Source organism: Setaria viridis, chromosome 7 (genome assembly GCF_005286985.2).
Source record: "Setaria viridis chromosome 7, Setaria_viridis_v4.0, whole genome shotgun sequence".
In the NCBI taxonomy this organism is placed as follows: domain Eukaryota; kingdom Viridiplantae; phylum Streptophyta; class Magnoliopsida; order Poales; family Poaceae; genus Setaria; species Setaria viridis.
The window spans coordinates 33999364-34015845 of NC_048269.2; the positions used below are offsets into that span (position 1 = coordinate 33999364).

The 16482-nt window shown below is 45.7% G+C and overlaps 2 protein-coding genes and 2 pseudogenes across 5 annotated transcripts; 2 read left to right on the forward strand and 2 right to left on the reverse strand.

Annotated features, from left to right (window-relative positions):
- Nucleotides 1-483: 483 nt before the first annotated feature.
- On the forward strand, nucleotides 484-6436 carry LOC117863790 (type I inositol polyphosphate 5-phosphatase 10). 4 transcript variants are annotated; one of them, XM_072294849.1, is made up of 12 exons: nucleotides 484-642; nucleotides 803-958; nucleotides 2770-2884; nucleotides 2969-3050; nucleotides 3290-3370; nucleotides 3520-3592; nucleotides 3746-3850; nucleotides 4331-4985; nucleotides 5113-5306; nucleotides 5390-5498; nucleotides 5583-5728; nucleotides 5869-6436. In XM_072294849.1, exons 3-12 carry the CDS (start codon nucleotides 2858-2860, stop codon nucleotides 6062-6064), a joined length of 1668 nt encoding a protein of 555 aa, XP_072150950.1. In that variant the 5' UTR covers nucleotides 484-642; nucleotides 803-958; nucleotides 2770-2857; the 3' UTR covers nucleotides 6065-6436. The 4 variants fall into 4 exon arrangements, with proteins under 4 accessions (XP_072150950.1, XP_072150951.1, XP_034603527.1 ...); XM_072294850.1 differs by lacking the exons at nucleotides 484-642; nucleotides 803-958 and adding an exon at nucleotides 1043-1594; XM_034747636.2 differs by lacking the exons at nucleotides 484-642; nucleotides 803-958 and adding an exon at nucleotides 1802-1933.
- A 1612-nt stretch (nucleotides 6437-8048) lies between these two features.
- Nucleotides 8049-8767, forward strand: LOC117863791 (uncharacterized; annotated as a pseudogene).
- On the reverse strand, nucleotides 8702-14296 carry LOC117863789 (uncharacterized). Its single transcript, XM_034747634.2, has 7 exons — nucleotides 13249-14296; nucleotides 12987-13131; nucleotides 12248-12405; nucleotides 11695-11779; nucleotides 11518-11608; nucleotides 9727-11275; nucleotides 8702-9120 (listed from the first exon to the last, which is right to left on the reverse strand). The coding sequence occupies exons 1-6, from the start codon at nucleotides 13479-13481 to the stop codon at nucleotides 9867-9869; spliced, it is 2121 nt and encodes a 706-aa protein (XP_034603525.1). The 5' UTR covers nucleotides 13482-14296; the 3' UTR covers nucleotides 8702-9120; nucleotides 9727-9866.
- Nucleotides 14297-14441: 145 nt separating this feature from the next.
- On the reverse strand, nucleotides 14442-15623 carry LOC117863792 (triphosphate tunnel metalloenzyme 3-like; annotated as a pseudogene).
- Nucleotides 15624-16482: the final 859 nt, after the last annotated feature.

A 16482-nucleotide genomic window follows, 5' to 3' on the forward strand; every position in this document is an offset into this window, starting at 1 on the left:
TGTTAAATTTTTCTTAAATTGATCGGTGGGTTAAGGCCGTCCCATAGATTTGCACTAAGAAAAAGCTTTTTATTGGAGTTCTTTGATTGAGCGGCAACAGTGTCCGAGAGTAAAAAATTATCGATCTGGTTACGAGCGGTAACAAAAACTAAGCATGCCCATCGTGAAACAAGACTAATCAGAACAATAAACCAAATGATGCTTACAAAAGTGGATTGTAACAATTTTTTCTAACGAGGAGATGTATGGATGAGCAGTAGGACGGCCTATCTGCCCATCTCGCTAATCCATCTTCGACCTGAGTCTGAGATGAGAGAGACCAATAAGCAGGAAGTCAAAGCAAGTTAAACTAGTAGCCCCGGGCCGTCAGGAGGTGGTCCAAGATCATCACTAACATGCTACCACCACCTTACTTGGAGATCCAATTCAATTCAATTCAATCTGTTTGCAAGGATCCAATGATCGAGACGAACAGCACTATATTGCTCCGTATTGGCGTGCACGAAGCAGCTAGTTGCCCCGTATTGCAGTTGCAGACGCCGCAGGAGACAAGGTTTGGGTTTGACCGAGGCGGAGGCACCACCCCCACGTCGTCTCCCTTCTCCTCGTCATCGTCAACCTCCCCGTCCCCCGCAGGCAAAGGCACGATCCACGACGACATCGCCATCGCCTCTTGCTTCCCACAGCCGGCGGTTTCCAAACCACCATCACATTTATTTCTTTTCTTTTTTTTTTAAAAAACGCTCTCTTTCTTTAACCACTTATTTCCCTTTCAGACGACCGTTTCCTTCTTCCTTTCCAGTTTGCATTCAAGATCCATTTGGCAAGCACGCCTCTCCCCGTCCGTCGCCATTGCCATGGCGGTAAACCATTCAAGTGGCAGGAGATCCATGAAACTGAGTCCAATCTAGTAATCAACAGGGGCGATCAACCTACCGGCCGCCTTCTTCCTGTTGCGGTATGTGTATCATCAGATAACTTCTTTTCGTTCTCAATCCCAATTTCTCTTGTCTCGTCCTTTCATTCCTAATTATCTGGTGGGTAGTAGTTCTAGTTAGTTCACTTCATCATTGTTGGACTCGCTTCTCTCTTCATTCTCTCTAACCTTTCTTCCTCTTAGCTTTTCTTTTCTGGTTTTCATGCTTCTATTGCAGTAACAGAGTTAATTTTTCATTTACATCTTCAGTGGATGATACCGATGGCAACCTTTTTTTTTAATTACTTTATTTTTAAAAAAGAAAAACTTTACTCAGTATACCTTGCACATAATAAGGTTGCCATGCTTTTCACTGCTCTATGTTGTAAGGTTTGTTGCTGCCTCCAACTTACCATGCTCTTAAGTTTCCAATGAAATTTGGACCAACAGTTCTTGTCATCTTCTCTCGGAGCCTAAACATCTGTTTCGGATGCTTCCAAAGCCAAAACGGCCACCTTGGAAAATCAATAATGTGGTCTTCCCCATTCTTGGTTTTCGTGTGTGATTGGTCATGACACATCTGATTACTACTTTATTATGAATCAAGGTCATTTGTTCAGCTTTGGTTTCTTCCCGCTGTCTGTATCTGATACAGTTTTTGGAGGTTTCCTGTACTCGGTACTCACTATTCTACCCTTCTTTTTCAAAACTTTCAGCTATTTTCTAGCTTCCGTTGGTTCCTACAGCAACCACTGTCCTTATTTGGATGCTTCCTTTGAATACTTAATGCAGCACTATGCAGTTGTGGACAGCCTTGGTTTATATGTAGGTTAGTTTATTCAGTTCGTGACAACTTTTCCTTTATTACTGGAAGACAGCTTGTCAAATTCCACATTTTCTGAAGCGTCTTTGCTTTCCAACTGTCTGTTCAATTACTTCTCATGCTTCCCAAAGGCTTGCAAGATCTCCAAATTCCCTGCAATGGCCATTTCGATCCACCGAAGAGTTAGTATATAGGTTAGTCGAATATGCCTGTTCTTGTGCGAACAAATGCGACTTCGTCTCATTTTATTGTCCATTGTTTGGTGAGGTTTCCTGTGGTTTGTTTCGTTTTCTCCAGCATCTTATTAAATAATGTTTCTCAAATTCCAGTTATCTTATTGGCATGTCCATGGCAGCAGCAGTTGTATCCCCTCCATTTGGAACTTCCCATAATTCTTTTAAATCTGTTTTGGTCAACTACTACTGTTCCATTGGATTGGATCATCACTCTAACTCTGGACAAATGTCCATCATTATAGATTTTTTCCTTTGAGGCTGGACCAATACATGCTTCATCATCGTCTATACCATATTCTTGGTAAAAAAATTATAATTTGTTCATCCTTGAAATGAGCAAGCAAAAAGCCCTGTTTTGTGCTCTCTATAAATTTTCAAACGTTTTTATGCCATACTTTGTGACAAAATATTTTCTTTTTTATAAATGTTTTTCTGTTCTAGATCATTGTTGTCTGTTCGGTTGGACGTTTTAGTTTGTACATCTATTTTGAGAGGTCTTCTGCAGAAAATTATAGTGTACTGTTTGGTGATGTGATCAGATTCTTATGTCCAGTTATGTTCATACTACTATTCAAGTAAAGTTTCTAAATAAGCTGTTGGTGCCTTTTCACTTTCATGTTTTGGCTTTGAAATTCTTTTGGCATCAGTCTTTGTCCAAAAGAACAAGTCTTGAAACCCTGTGGCTACCTTTGATTTCCTTTTTTGATCACGAGACTTTTCTACATAGTTTCGTGCAACATGAAAACTTCTACGGTTCTACCAACCTAACTCTCTCTAAAAAAATCCTTCTGCAGGCGTTCTATTACCTCTGTTCATTGCTTAATGGTTGATCTGTTTCATTAGCTGTTCATTTGATGCTGGAGGTAGAAACTCTGTGCAGAAATGGAGCAGAAACCCAACAGAAAGAAGGTATCATGTTCTCTCTTCATTCATTCAAGTTTCATAATCTGTGAGAAAAAGTACAAGTCAGTTTATATACCCTCTCCTTTTCAGTTTCTCTTTCCAAAAATTATAAGAGCAAAGGATGGGAATGCCTTGTCAAGGCATAGTGCCGAGTCCTCCATCAACTCCACAGGTTGGTTCTCGAGTTCATAGCATCCTTTTTAACGGCAAAGCAAACCACTTTTTCTCTACATGATGATAGGAGAATACATTTCCTTGTGGGTCTTTGAAAATTGAAGCTTGATGCATACTAGCTTTTCTCATGGCCTTGATTGCTAACTTCAAGTTGGCAAGAGGAAGCATACTAGATTTCTCCTGTTATAAAAATTATTTAACCTAATCAAAGTAAAACGCCATTTACGTTTTTTTCAGTTGATTTGAAAGAGTCCCCAGAGAGGTCATCAGTGGCTTCCCCGTCAGCATCATCCTCATCCTTCTTCAAAAGTCTTTCCGGTATCTACTATGACATCTTACTCCACTAGTGTTTTGCACTTGGTCATTAGTTAGTTTTATTTTCTTCTATGTATTACCATAGTTCTTTTGACCTTGAATTCTAAGCCTGGTTTTCCTTCCCCTTTTCTAACTTCATCTTTCTAAAATAGAAAGTAGAAGTCTAAAATTCAGCGGCTTCAGTTCTCCTCCAACAACTACTAGTACCCATATAGAAGCTTTCAGGTGAGCGTAGTTGTCAGTAAAGTCCCTAATTCTTTAAAGCTCTACTCACTATTTTATGCGATTCAAATGTTTATTGCATTACATGTCACAAATAGCATATTTTCATTAGCTCAAGTTTAGATATTTACTCTGTTCTTGCTCTGATTTTCATAGGGTATTTGCAGCCACATGGAACGTAGCAGGAAAGACTCCGGACAGGGGTCTCAATCTGAATGATTTCCTGCCTTCTGATGACTACTCAGACATTTATGTGTTAGGGTATGCACAAATCTAAACATCACAAATTTGCATTATTGCTATTGTCATATCAGATAGAGATTTACATGTCTTCTACACAATGCATATCTTCAAACATAACACCCTCTGGCACGTTTCCTTTTGAGCTTATATCGTTGTCATTTTCATATCTCCTGCACCACGAGAGATTTGAGCACATTTAATGTTTCGCTCTTTGAGCTTCGTATCATGCAAACCAGTCACAATTTTCTTTTCTTGTGGTTGTCCTGAACAAGATCTTATCCAACAGTTAGCTAGCAACTGACATTGTCAGCTATCTACTCATTAAATTAAACTAATTACATCGTGGAAAATCAGTTACCGTAGTAACTTGATCAACATCCTAATGCAGCAAGCAAAACTGAAATTGTAATCCACGGACTAAATATCATTTACCTAAGTTACTTTGAAGTTGAAATAGTAACACGATAGGAATTTTTTTTTCCCACAATTGCAATGCAGGTTCCAAGAAGTCGTCCCCCTCAACGCCGGCAACGTCCTTGTGATCGAGGACAACGAGCCGGCGTCGAGATGGCTCGCCCTCATCAACCAGGCGCTGAACCGGCCCTCACCAACCTCCGACGCCTACGCCTCCGCCATTTCCGAAGCTGCTGCAGCAAGCCTCTCGTTCAGCCGATCCGTTGACACGACGGCCTCCGCCTCCCCCGTCTCCGCTCTCCAAACGCCCAGCTCCAGCCCGCTCGACCCGTCGCGGTTCCACAAGTCCTCCAACAGAGAGATCCGCCGCGCCGCCATCACCCGCGGCCGCCGGCTCAAGACGTGCACGTGCCCGGCGGAGCGGCCTCGGAGTCGGAGGTCCTACAGGGCGCCGTGCCTGATGGGTTGCGGCAAGAACGCCAACGCCGTCGAGAGCGACACGACGACGTCGGACGAGGACGACGAGGTCACAACCAGCAGCTTTGCGGTGGCCGACGTGAAGAGCCCGGCACCGGCGGCGGTGGCAGCGAGCCGGCGGGAGAGGTACTGCCTGGTTGCCTGCAAGCAGATGGTGGGTCTGTTCGCCACGGTATGGGTGAGGCGAGAGCTGGTGCGGCACGTCGGTCATGTCCGGTTCTCCTGCGTCGGCCGCGGCATCATGGGCTACCTCGGCAACAAGGTCAGCACTCAGCACTCAGCAGGCTCATCCAGTCCATTGCAGCTCAACTGTCTGAAATGGCTTTCCATTGTCATGTCCATCTTCGTCAAGATCAAACATTCAAATGCCATCATGTCTTTGGTTTCAGGGTTGCATCTCTGTGAGCATGTCGCTGCACCAGACGAGCCTGTGCTTCGTGTGCAGCCACCTGGCCTCGGGGGAGAAGGAAGGGGACGAGCTCAGGAGGAACTCAGATGTCGTCGAGATCCTCAAGAACACGCAGTTCCGACGGCTCTGTAAGAGATCAGGCCGCAGGATTCCGGAGAGAATCCTTGACCATGAGTAATTTCTCATACACTACCCAATGTGCATTCACTTCATTTAAAAATTCTGAAATGCGAACTGACAAGTGTCAATGGTTTCAGTCGTGTGATCTGGCTCGGTGATCTGAACTATCGAATCGGCCTGAGCTACTCGGAGGCCAAGAAGCTCGTCGAGGCAAACGACTGGGGTGCTCTCTTCGAGAAGGATCAGGTGACTGACCAAATTCATGACAGTGTAGGGCACATACTCTGTCAGAGTTCTGCAAGTGTTCATTGGGCATTCTGAACTGAACAGCTCAAGACTGAAAGGGAGGGTGGAGTTTTCAGAGGGTGGAACGAGGGCAAGATTTTCTTTGCTCCCACATACAAGTACTCATGGAATTCCGACAACTATGCTGGTGAAGACGTCACGTCGAAGAAGAAGCGAAGAACTCCAGCATGGTAAGGCCTCTCACCACACACATCCTGCATGACAAATGCAATGATCTTGTGACTTCAGAACACGCCTGCAGTTGTTTCAGTTTCAGCATTGTGAGGTTACTAAAATGTTCAGTGCTGGATCAAACAAAAACATTTTGTAGGTGTGACCGGATTCTCTGGTATGGTGAAGGGATAGTGCAACTGTCCTACATCCGTGGGGAGTCGAAATTTTCAGACCATCGTCCCGTCTGCAGTGTGTTCATTGTCGAGGTTGCGGTTCCCAACAACAAACTCATCAAGTTTGCATCAGGTCCCAACATGAAAGTTGGCGTGGAAGAACTCCTATTTGCCCCCTAGCAGATAGCACTACATGGAATGCAGAATTTTGCTCAAGATCATAGTAGAATTTCCCCCTGAAGTGCTTGTTATCTTACTAGGCGTTGTTGACTACTAGTACTGATGAAGTTATGAATATGATTCATAGTAGAATCAAGATTGTCCCATTGGGCTTTGGGTTGGAAATCCAAGGGTTCCCAAGACCATGACAACAGAACTGATACGGATAATAATTAATTTGATTTAGTTTGCGGGAAAATTTAGGAGGCTACTAGCATACTGCAGTCATACGCATCTGTGTACTCTGTTCCATACATGTCAATCAAGAACAAGATGTAAGCATGAAAGGCTCACATTTGGTATCAGATAACTGAAGTAGTATTCAATGTTTCAGTTGGTGTTGACTAAAGAAAAACATCAAATCAAACACAAAAGTGCCAGTTTCATTTCAGAAGATCGACATTGTCCAGAAATAGTTGATTAAACAACTATATTTCAGAGTACGAGAAATCTTCCTCTGAACAAAAATTCAATCCTCATTCCTTTTTCTCGGCATTTGGTACTACAGAAATCACTCTCCCCCGTGAAGCATAAAGCCATCAAGGAATTAGACAGAAGCAAGGGAGAGAGATTTGTTAGGCAATAATAAATAGACTTATAGCTATATCTTTCGAAGAATGGTACAAGGAATCAACCATTTGTAAAAGACTACGAATATTGCCAACACAAGTTCGTCCAAAGAAACTGCCATCATCATGGAGTACAAACTTGTCGAGTTCACTCCAGCAGATAACTAACAACTTGCTATGTAAAAGCATGAAAGATAATCACCTATGCACGAATGGCCATTGTGAGGGAGCGCTTTAAGTTTTTCTAATGGGATGACGCAGTAATACTTTGCGGGCAATTTGTTAGTTTGTGTGCTTCTCTCGCTATATATATCCGCTATGTCAGGTTACCTGTGTTATTGGTTTCAGTACATGGGAGAGAGAGATGTCCGTGCATAGAGAACTAGTGATCCTTAAGAGTCGGCAGGCACCTTTTTTTTTTTCCTTTTTAAGGGAAAGAGGACATGGTAGGTGGGCAACCATTTCTACAGGTTGATTGGTGATACTGACCCGATGCAACGTTAGTCATCGTGGAAAGCATGGTCATATTATTAATGCAGTAATGTACAGCATGTTAACAGTTCGTAGAGTAGATTGCTTAATTTTGCACCGCTCATGTACTTGGTGTTCTATAGCTTGAAACGTTTGCAGATTAACTGAAGCATATGTGGACAATGCAATATCATACGTTCATACTTATCACTGGAATGCAGAATGAGGCTTCTTGCTGCTAAAAGTCCGATTTGGCGCAGGCATCTGAAGGCTGTATAGCTGAAGTGCCTTACTTTCTAGATCAATTTTCATGGGGATAGGATGATAGAATTGTCTACATAAACATTACTATGCCTGAGCCAACAAGCTGTAGCTGATACTGTGTTCCTTAAACCTTTTTTTATTGTATCATTTGATAGAAGCGACTATTCATTCCAACTTTTGCTGGTTCGTAATTGTTATCACTCTAATAATTGAGAAAATGGCAGGTTCTTTTCAAAAGAGAAGGATAGAATCTCACTATCAACTCATAACATCAGCATTAATAGTATAGTTCTTTTCAGATGTCATCCCCCCCCCCTTTTTTTTTTGTTTGTACATTTTGATTGTCCATGTCCTCCTATTCAGTATTGGCCATAGGCAGGAATTGCAAACAAGTAGCGTTAATAAAGATTTGAATTTCTAGAGTTTGCTGGTTGCAGTATTTGATTATTTATTCCAAATTCAAACTCAAATTAGGTAGTTTGTTGCTATTATCACAGTCACAGAAGGCTCAAACCTTAAACAATTTGCGGATTGAAAACGAGCGGTTGAGATCAGACTCACAGGTGACCCTTTCCCCAGCTCCTGTGATCTCCTTCCATCGAGTGAGCCACCGTCCCACGACAGATCGAGCCGATCCTCCGATGGCGAGCGGCGCTTACCCCGTGCGCTCTCCACCTCCCTGGCGGAGGCGGAGGCGCCGGCCAATGGCGCAACCTCGGCGCCGCGTACGCCGCCGTCACATTCCTCCGCCCGCAGGGGCAGTCCCTGGTCCTGTACGCCGCGGGCCCCGACGGCCAGCCGCAGCGCATCGTGTTCGTGTACCCGATCCTCCCCGGCGACGCCTTCGAGCGGCTGGACGGCGCGACGCTGTCCTGGGCGGAGCCCGAGTCCGGGGACGAGTTCGCGCTCTGCTTCCTCGACGACGCCGCGTGCGGGGCCGTCTGCAGCGCCATCGCCCCGGTGGTGAGGACCCCGGCGGTCGACGGCATCGCGGACACGCTGGCGGGGCTCCGCATGGCGATGGAGGAGGGCGCGCCGGCGCCCGGCGGAGGGGACATCGCCGCGCGGGTCAGCATCGGCCTCCCGTGAACTGACAATCGGACATCGTGGTGGAAAAAGCCAACCAGCGGCTGGTTTTCAGCCGCCTGTATAAGCTATACATAATCTATGGGAATCATCGAGTAATGACGCCGCAGTTCTTCTCTCGTCTTTCTTGCTACCTATACGTTTGCAAGATTTTCTTTGGTGTCTGAACTGCAGCTGCAGCTTCATCATGATGAGATGCAAAGAATGGTTGAAACAATCAAAATACCACCAAATTTCTCAAATACCTGTCTGTAACTATTATGACTAGGTCTTTGCAGGTACACGCACAACCACAGGGCATGGATATCAGACAATGGCTTTTCGATAAGCACAACTCTGGATATCAGATGATCAATTTCCGTAAACTAAACAAGTCTCAGCTTTTTCAGCATGAAAAAATTGAGCCCTGAACCGACATTTAAGCCAATGTGGCAATGTCACTTACCAGCATTATACGACAGCACAACAGCAATCACCTGGTTCCTGCAAACCAGATCTGGATGCTAACTACGCCCTTCTCTTGAGAAGATAAATTATATCAGCGACAACTTCCAGCAGAAGTGAATCTTTGCCAGTTCTCCGCACCCTGAATCGCTTGAGAGTCCTAACATCTGCTGTAATCTCCACCTGCCCCAGGAGATGCAATGCATGTGTAAGCTTACACACCAACAATAACCAAAATCAAGTTGACATTGATCTTTGAGATAAAGTGAGATAGTAATAGAGCAAAACTCAGGGCATCAAGTAGGTTCATGAGAAGTTCAGTAAAGTAAATGCCCATTCTTCATGCTCATTGACAGCACAGACATGCAGAACTTATATTTATGTTCGGATTTTTCCCTAACGAAAAAAAATTGAAGAGGTATTCAACCTTAGTTAGCATATACAATGATTAGTTTTCCATTTGACTTGATGATTATGCTGCGGTGATAACTTATAAGCTCCACTGCACACCCCTCAAACAAGGGACCTTAGTTTTCGTCTATCTATGTAGAACTTCAAAGCACGTTAGAAGACAAATAAATTACGAAGAAGAAGAAAAGAGCAGTCTCTAGTAAAATTTTCTGAGTAATGATTCGCCAGAAAAATGTAACTAGAGAAAGCAAAGTAGCAACTCTCTGGTTATATTTAAGACAACAAAATTACTGGCAAAATTAGACACATTGGTACATACTCAAGAGTGATCAGTGTGAGCTATGAACATTTGACAAATAGTTTTAAGAAAATGCTCACCACATGTGCACCAAATAAGGCGATTCATTCCAAGCTCTCTTCATATCAGCAATACACCAATTTCTCAAGGGAAGAGCAAAAAGGCAAAGGCAATTGTCTGACTGTCAGTTGAGTTATTCAGTTCACTCTGAACAAGTATCTTAGAAGTCTAGTGGCATTCCAAACATATTGTTGATCTCCACCATGACATCACGAGTGGTGATTGTGGGCTCAAATAGACCATTCTCATCCCCAAATTTGCAGGAATTGCTCTGACTGGCTTTGTGAGTGTTCTCTTTTAGGTCATCATCAGCTAATATGGAGAAACCGGAAACTGGAGCTGCTTTTCTGTCTGAAACTGCATTGGTTTTTCTCTTTGTCCTCTCACCCTTGAAGTTTAGTGGTCTCCCAAACATGTTGTTTATATCATCCATAGCCTCCTTTAGATTGACAGTTGGATCGACTAATCCATGATGGCATGCATTTTCTACCTTAGACTCATCATCAATAGTGGATCCAACAAACCTATGAATGACTGTGTCTTCTTTAAGCCCAGAACTCGCAGGACGAGGACCTTCATGATATCGTGTTCCTGAATCAGCTTGAACCAGGCAGAGCAAAGTATTATTGTCACGAGTAGGCTGCACACTTCTGGAATTTATAGTTACACCAGCAGTTTTCTCACATTGTTCTTCTTCATCATCTGGCAATATTGCAAATCCTCCAACAAATGGCTTCTGGAAGTCACTTTCGCCTTGATGCCTTGACGAATCACACAATGGTCTTGGAGGAAGCCCGTTATTCTTGTGGTACATGGCATTCTGGACGCTGCCATTAGCCTCATTTTCATCCTCAAAGATTTGAAACCCACATGTTTCCTGATCTAACTTCATGTTTTCTTTCCTAGTGTTCCTATTTTGTCCCGCATTTTGGTCGCTGCCATTAGGACCATCCTCATCAACAAAGATTTCAAACCCACTTGTTTCCTGATTTAACTTCATGTTTGCCTTCCTAGAGTTCCTGTTTTGCTCTGCATTTTGGTCATTGCCATTAGGACCATCCTCGTCAACAAAAATCTCAAACCCTCTTGTTTGCTGACTGAACTTTGGATGCTCTTGCTTCATGCTATTCCTGTGGAGCATCTTTGAACCATTACAGTTAGGTTCATCTTCATCAACAAAGATATCAAATGCACTTGGTTGCTGATTAAAATTTGACTTTTCACGCTTTGATTGTCTCTTGAGCATTGTCTCAGGTTCCACTGGTTCCAAAAACATGCTATTGATGGCATCCATAGCCTCCTTAGTGTTTATAGTTGGTTCAACTAGGCCATGATGGCAGGCATCTTCAGTTTCTGACTTCCCAACCAGTGCAGAGCCTACAAACCGTACAACTACAGTATCATCGCTATTACAACGGGACAAATTCTTGTTTGCTCCTGAGTTGCCTCTGGATAGCATACCAACTTTAGCAGGTCCTAATGGAGGATGACGACCTAATGAAGTATTAGAACTGCTTCCTGACTTCTGAATTGTATTGGATTTCAGTTCTTTACTGTTTCTGCTTTCCCCTGCAACATATTCCAGAAATAAGTAAGGTAACACTGGAACAAATCGTCCATTATATTTGCATATCAATTAAATCAGAAAATGTGTTATGACAAGGAAAGTTTGAGGTAAGGATCAGGAAGAAGTATGCTTCTTTTATTTTGGGAAGAACTAACCAATAAGCTTTTAATAGAAAGAAAAAGTGGCAAATGCAACATTAGTTACACCATGAACTGATTTGTGTACCCTTTTTTCACAGGCCTACCTTCAACTTGGTTCATAGATGTAGCACTAGACTCAGCTTTCGTAGGCATTGTAGCACTTGGACCAGCTTTCCTAGCCATTCTTTCCTGCAGCTAAAGCACATAAATAAAAAAGAGGTGAACAAATCGAACATTGGCCATGGTCTAAACTGAATTGGTACATGAAATGAGAGTCATACTTTATCTTTCCTCCTCTTGTATGATTCCATCCGAAGAATAAACTGTTCATGTGCTTTGTGCAACTCACCGATAGGCTCTGCCAGGCTATTAAACAATTCAGTAAGTAACTAGCTTTATTCTGAAAGGAACTATGCACTGAGATCTATTTCAACATGAAGTGTTACTCGCAATCCTTCTTCCCTACTAATTGTCTCAATGGTTATGTGTTGCATAACCATGCATATTGTTTTAGTGGAGCTGCTCAGGTCGGTCATGAGCCTATCATGCGCATCTAGGAAAAAGATAAGATCCAAAGATCTCTAATTAAATTAAATCAAATATCCTCAGGAACCAAGAATGAGAAAGACATTATTTTTTAAGCTACTACTACTACTAATTTGCAGCAGGTGAACCTGAGATATGCCTAGTTCCAGATGATGAAAGTACAGGCAAGATATAATATTTCTGTAGCTCATAATGTATCAGGTGTAGCTAATGGAAGTTGAGCTCACACAATAATAACGATTATATTAGCAGAAGATTGCATCGTGAGCCTATGAGGTAAGAGCTTACTTCTGGATTCCCAGACGGTACATCTTCTCCGCATCATTGAACCTCTTATGCTTCTCATAATATAGTGCATAAGCCATATAGAATGAAGCTCTCTTAAGGCCTATTCCATTCCTCTCCATCTTCTTGAGCAATGGCTTCGCATCCGCCACATAGTCCATCTACACAATTAAGAAACCCAGTAAGATAATCTCTTACAACAAGGGCTCCAAAGGTAAATGGAGCTTAGCAGCCAGGAACATGGAACGTAACCACGTTCCTCGTTCCGGGATGGGAACATTCCGGGAACGGAAACAATTTAGTGTAAAAACCTTTCATAAGTGTCGCTCCACGTTCCAGGAACGGGAACATGGCTGCTAAGAAATGGAGCTACTGAGCTCAAGAGCCACTACGACGCAATTGACACTACAAGTTTCCAGTGAGCCTATTGTTTTAGTCGAGATTTTTCAGGAAAACATTCACGCCAAGATATGGTGAAATTTACAATATGAACAAACAAAAAGTACTGATATGATATCAACGCATCAGATAGAAATTTCAATCGAGCTGGTGCGGATTCTGGAGTCCACTCCAAAATCCACAAAGCCCCAAATCGAACAAGGTCAGAGTGGAACTGCAATCAACTGCCGTCCTCTCTGAATAGTCCCCAATAGAGTTACATAGCGCATTAGGGTCAGCCGAAACAGGGCAAGAGGCGGAAGAGGACCGAGACGGCTGGTTGCAGCAATCGAAGGGTTAGTACCAGCTGGATCCAGACGCGGAGGTAGCGGGGGTCGTCGCGGTAGCGCAGGTCGTCCTGGAACTCCTGGGCGCACTTCTGGAGGAACCTGGGCAGCTTCTCCCGTAGCGTCGCCGGCGGCAGCGCCCGCTCCATCTTCCGCATCCCCCTAGCGAACAACGGGAAACGGGCGGCGGATCAATCGATCGGTCGACAAAGGGAGCGATGCGGGGAGAGGAGAACAGGAAAGGAAGAAAGGGAGCGGTGGGTGATGGTGGTGCCGTACCGGAGCCATGGGCGGAGGGGGTCGGATCCGGAGTAGCTTCGGATGTCGCCCACCACCGACGAGAGGAGCTCCTTCTCCTGCTCCGCGTCTGCGGCGGCCATGGCTCCGATTGGATTCTGCTGGCGGCGGCCTGCCGACAGTACGTGCAAGGAGGAGACGAGGCGATTCCTATTTCGAATTTTATCTCGCTCCGAACGGCAACGGCCATGGGAGGGGTAGGGCCCACCTGTCATCCCTACAGAACGGCCCACCTACCAGACGCTCATGGGCTCTGTTCCCACGAGACCACTGCAAGGGAAACGTTGATCCTCGTATACCGGCCGCCGGCGACCGCGAAGACGACGGCGAGCACTGGTGCCGATGACGGCGGACACCAGTGTCCCCAGTGTGGCGTGTCTCAGTTTGCCAATTTGCTCGCATCGTCAGCAGCTGAATGAACAAAAATTTCATGGGATCTACAGCACCATCAAACGCTCTGGTCTGCAGCTGTGGTTTCGTCGTTGCCAGCTCCTGCACCAGAGGGGAGCTCTCGTAGCATCGGCTATATATCTCCACCTGATCACCACACAAAATGTTCTTGTGAATTCTCAAACTAGGGTAACCAAATGATAGCTGGAAGCCTGGAACATTATTGATCTTTGGAAAGAAAAAAAGTATTTTTCAGAGTGAGATTGTCCAGAGGCATTGTCATTGAAGCCCTTTCTTCGGGGAGGAAGAGAAGGCAATGGGAAGAAAGAAATACGGTCATCGCCGCCCTAAAGATGAACAGTCCAGATTTGAGCTAATGCCAAAAGGTGCTTCTCAGCAGTAGCAAGAGCAACTGCAGAGGATCCAAGTCTGCGGGCATGTGATGGATGTTGAACAATGTTCCTGTGTAATTTAGCAGGTCTGTCCCCAGCATCAAATGCAAATAACACACAACACTCCAAGCGAATCTAGGCAGGAAACACACAAATGACCATCAAATCAAGGCAGCGGCAATTGATGAAGTTATTTTCCTCAAGTTGAACATAGCAGGCAGTCAGGCATCTATGATGCACAATCAGGTAGAGTTCCTAAACAGAATGAAAGTCAGAGCAGAAATGGAAGCTTGAATTTGGGTATTTCGATTAGCATAATTGGTTAAGCATGTCCAAGTAAATTACTACCACAAATCAAAGTGGGGAAGGCATGGATTTTGAGGCAACGTGAAGTGCAAGAACGCAGAGCGTTTCATCACATGAATAATAGATAGTAGAACACAGAGATGAGTTAACCAGGGATATATCTTCTTCTGAAATGCCAAGTATGGTATGCTAGATGAGATGCCACCGAGGACTTGTGTGAAATCGAATTACATAGAAGACGCCACGCTCGGAGATACCAAGAACACTTGGCTGCCTAGTCAAGGAAGCAGCTTCCCTGCCATGAAGCAGGCGAACTTATTGCTGCGTAAGTACTCGTACGGCACGCCGGAGACCGTGAGCAGGCGCTCCAGCACCTCCTTGACCTGGTCAGGCTCCGCCGTCTCGCACTCGAGCTCGTAGCTGGTCTCATCAAGCTCCAGCACGAGCCCTTCGTCCTCGAGCTCGTAGACGGCGCGGGTGTTCCGGAAGCCGCCGAGGCAGACGAATGGCGCGGCGTCCCCTCCGACGCCGTAGTCGGCGGCGACGAGGCGGACGATCGGTGAGTTGACCCCGCCGAGGCGCGCGGGGTCGGCGGCGCAGGCGAGGGCGATGGCGGGGTCGAGCGGCTCCTCGACCTCCTCGACGCGGCTGACGCCGGCGTCGATCCAGCACCGCGCGGGAGGGGGCGTGGTCGTCGGGGCCGTAGAGGCGGACGCGGAGCGCGGCGCTGGCGGCGGCGAGGGTCCGCGCGGCGGCGTCGAAGAAGAGGTTCCGCTGGGCGTGGGTGCGGCGGAGGCGGGGCGCGAGGAAGGAGGACAGGCGGCGATGGGCGGCGGCGTTGGGGAGGCGGAGCTTGATCTCGACCTCCTGCCTAGCTAGGACGGTCTGTGGGGGTTGGGTGGGGTCGGGGTGGTGAGGCCGATGCGGTGGGCCTTGGAAGGCGCGGCGCCGGGCGGCGGGTGGAGGAGGTGGAGGAGGGGGTTGGAGGAGGAGGTGTGCGGGGCCGGGGCTGGGGGCGGCGTGGTGTAGCCGGGGAGGGTGGTGGGTGTTGGGGTGCTGCCGGCGGCGGCGCGGAGATGGTCTTCCAGCTCGTCGCGGTCGACGGACCGGAGCTCGATGCGGGTGGGGTTGCGCCGCAGCATTTGGGATTTGGATTGGGAATTTGGGATGGAATGGAACGGCGGATGTGAGCGGATATCTGTAGCGCTCCGATGTCTCATTCGATTTTGCTTGCACAATCTCGGTATTCTGCAGCTGTTGCCTGTTGGATTAAATTGTTGAGTTTGCCACTGCAGAACCGCTAGCTGAAATCAACGCTTCATTGCGATCTATTACTATCTGAAATCAACACTATATTGCAGAGGTTTTGACTACCAGCGTTTCCAATACGAAATCAAGAATTCGATTATGAAAAAAAAAACAATGTCCATCAGGTTTCAGGTATCACCAGCACCACCATGTCTGGTTGCTTCTACAGAACGGGATCTTGTTTCAGTCAAATAAATATTTGTTTCTCGGAAAAACTCGGCATCAATTCCGCCTATGTTGTCTCAACATAGCAAGTCTCAAGCTCTAGTAGGGGAGAAGGATTGTGATAGGCTTGACGAGTCAATGTTAAACCTAGCCATTCTAATGGAGATGAAACCCAAGAGCGCGTAACCCTCTTAGCAACGTGCCATATTGGAACCCGGGTATGATGTTAAATGGGCAAGGGCCGGGTCGTCTCCCCCTTGATGACGCACCAAGTCGCGATCTGGGCATGGTGTCAAGTGAGCAAGGATTGGGTCGTTATTTCCTTAGTGGCGCGCTACATCGACACTCGGGCATAGTGAAAAATGAGCAAGGATCTTCACATCTCTCTCGACAGGTGCGAAGGGCAAGGAAGCTAGTCGAACCAACTAGGATTCGTGTAGTTAGTTGGAATGTAGGGTCTCTTATAGGTAAGTGAAGAGAGTTAGTTGACGTAGCGACTAGAAGGCGTGTAAATATCTTATTCGTTCAAGATAAGTTAAGAAAGTTAGTTGACGTAGCGACTAGGAGGCATTTAAATATCTTATGCGTTCAAGAGACTAAATGGAAGGGCCAAAAGGTGAAGGAGGTGGACAATACCGGTTTCAAGCTTTGGTAA

Coding starts and splice junctions, on each gene's coding strand:
- LOC117863790 (XM_072294849.1), top strand. CDS start 2,858: ATGGAGCAGAAACCCAACAGAAAGAAG. Junction 2,885..2,968: donor AGAAACCCAACAGAAAGAAG/GTATCATGTTCT, acceptor TCTCCTTTTCAG/TTTCTCTTTCCAAAAATTAT. Junction 4,986..5,112: donor TGGGCTACCTCGGCAACAAG/GTCAGCACTCAG, acceptor CTTTGGTTTCAG/GGTTGCATCTCTGTGAGCAT.
- LOC117863789 (XM_034747634.2), bottom strand. CDS start 13,481: ATGACAGGTGGGCCCTACCCCTCCCATGGCCGTTGCCGTTCGGAGCGA. Junction 13,132..13,248: donor CCCCTCCGCCCATGGCTCCG/GTACGGCACCAC, acceptor GTTGTTCGCTAG/GGGGATGCGGAAGATGGAGC. Junction 11,276..11,517: donor ATCTATGAACCAAGTTGAAG/GTAGGCCTGTGA, acceptor AATATGTTGCAG/GGGAAAGCAGAAACAGTAAA.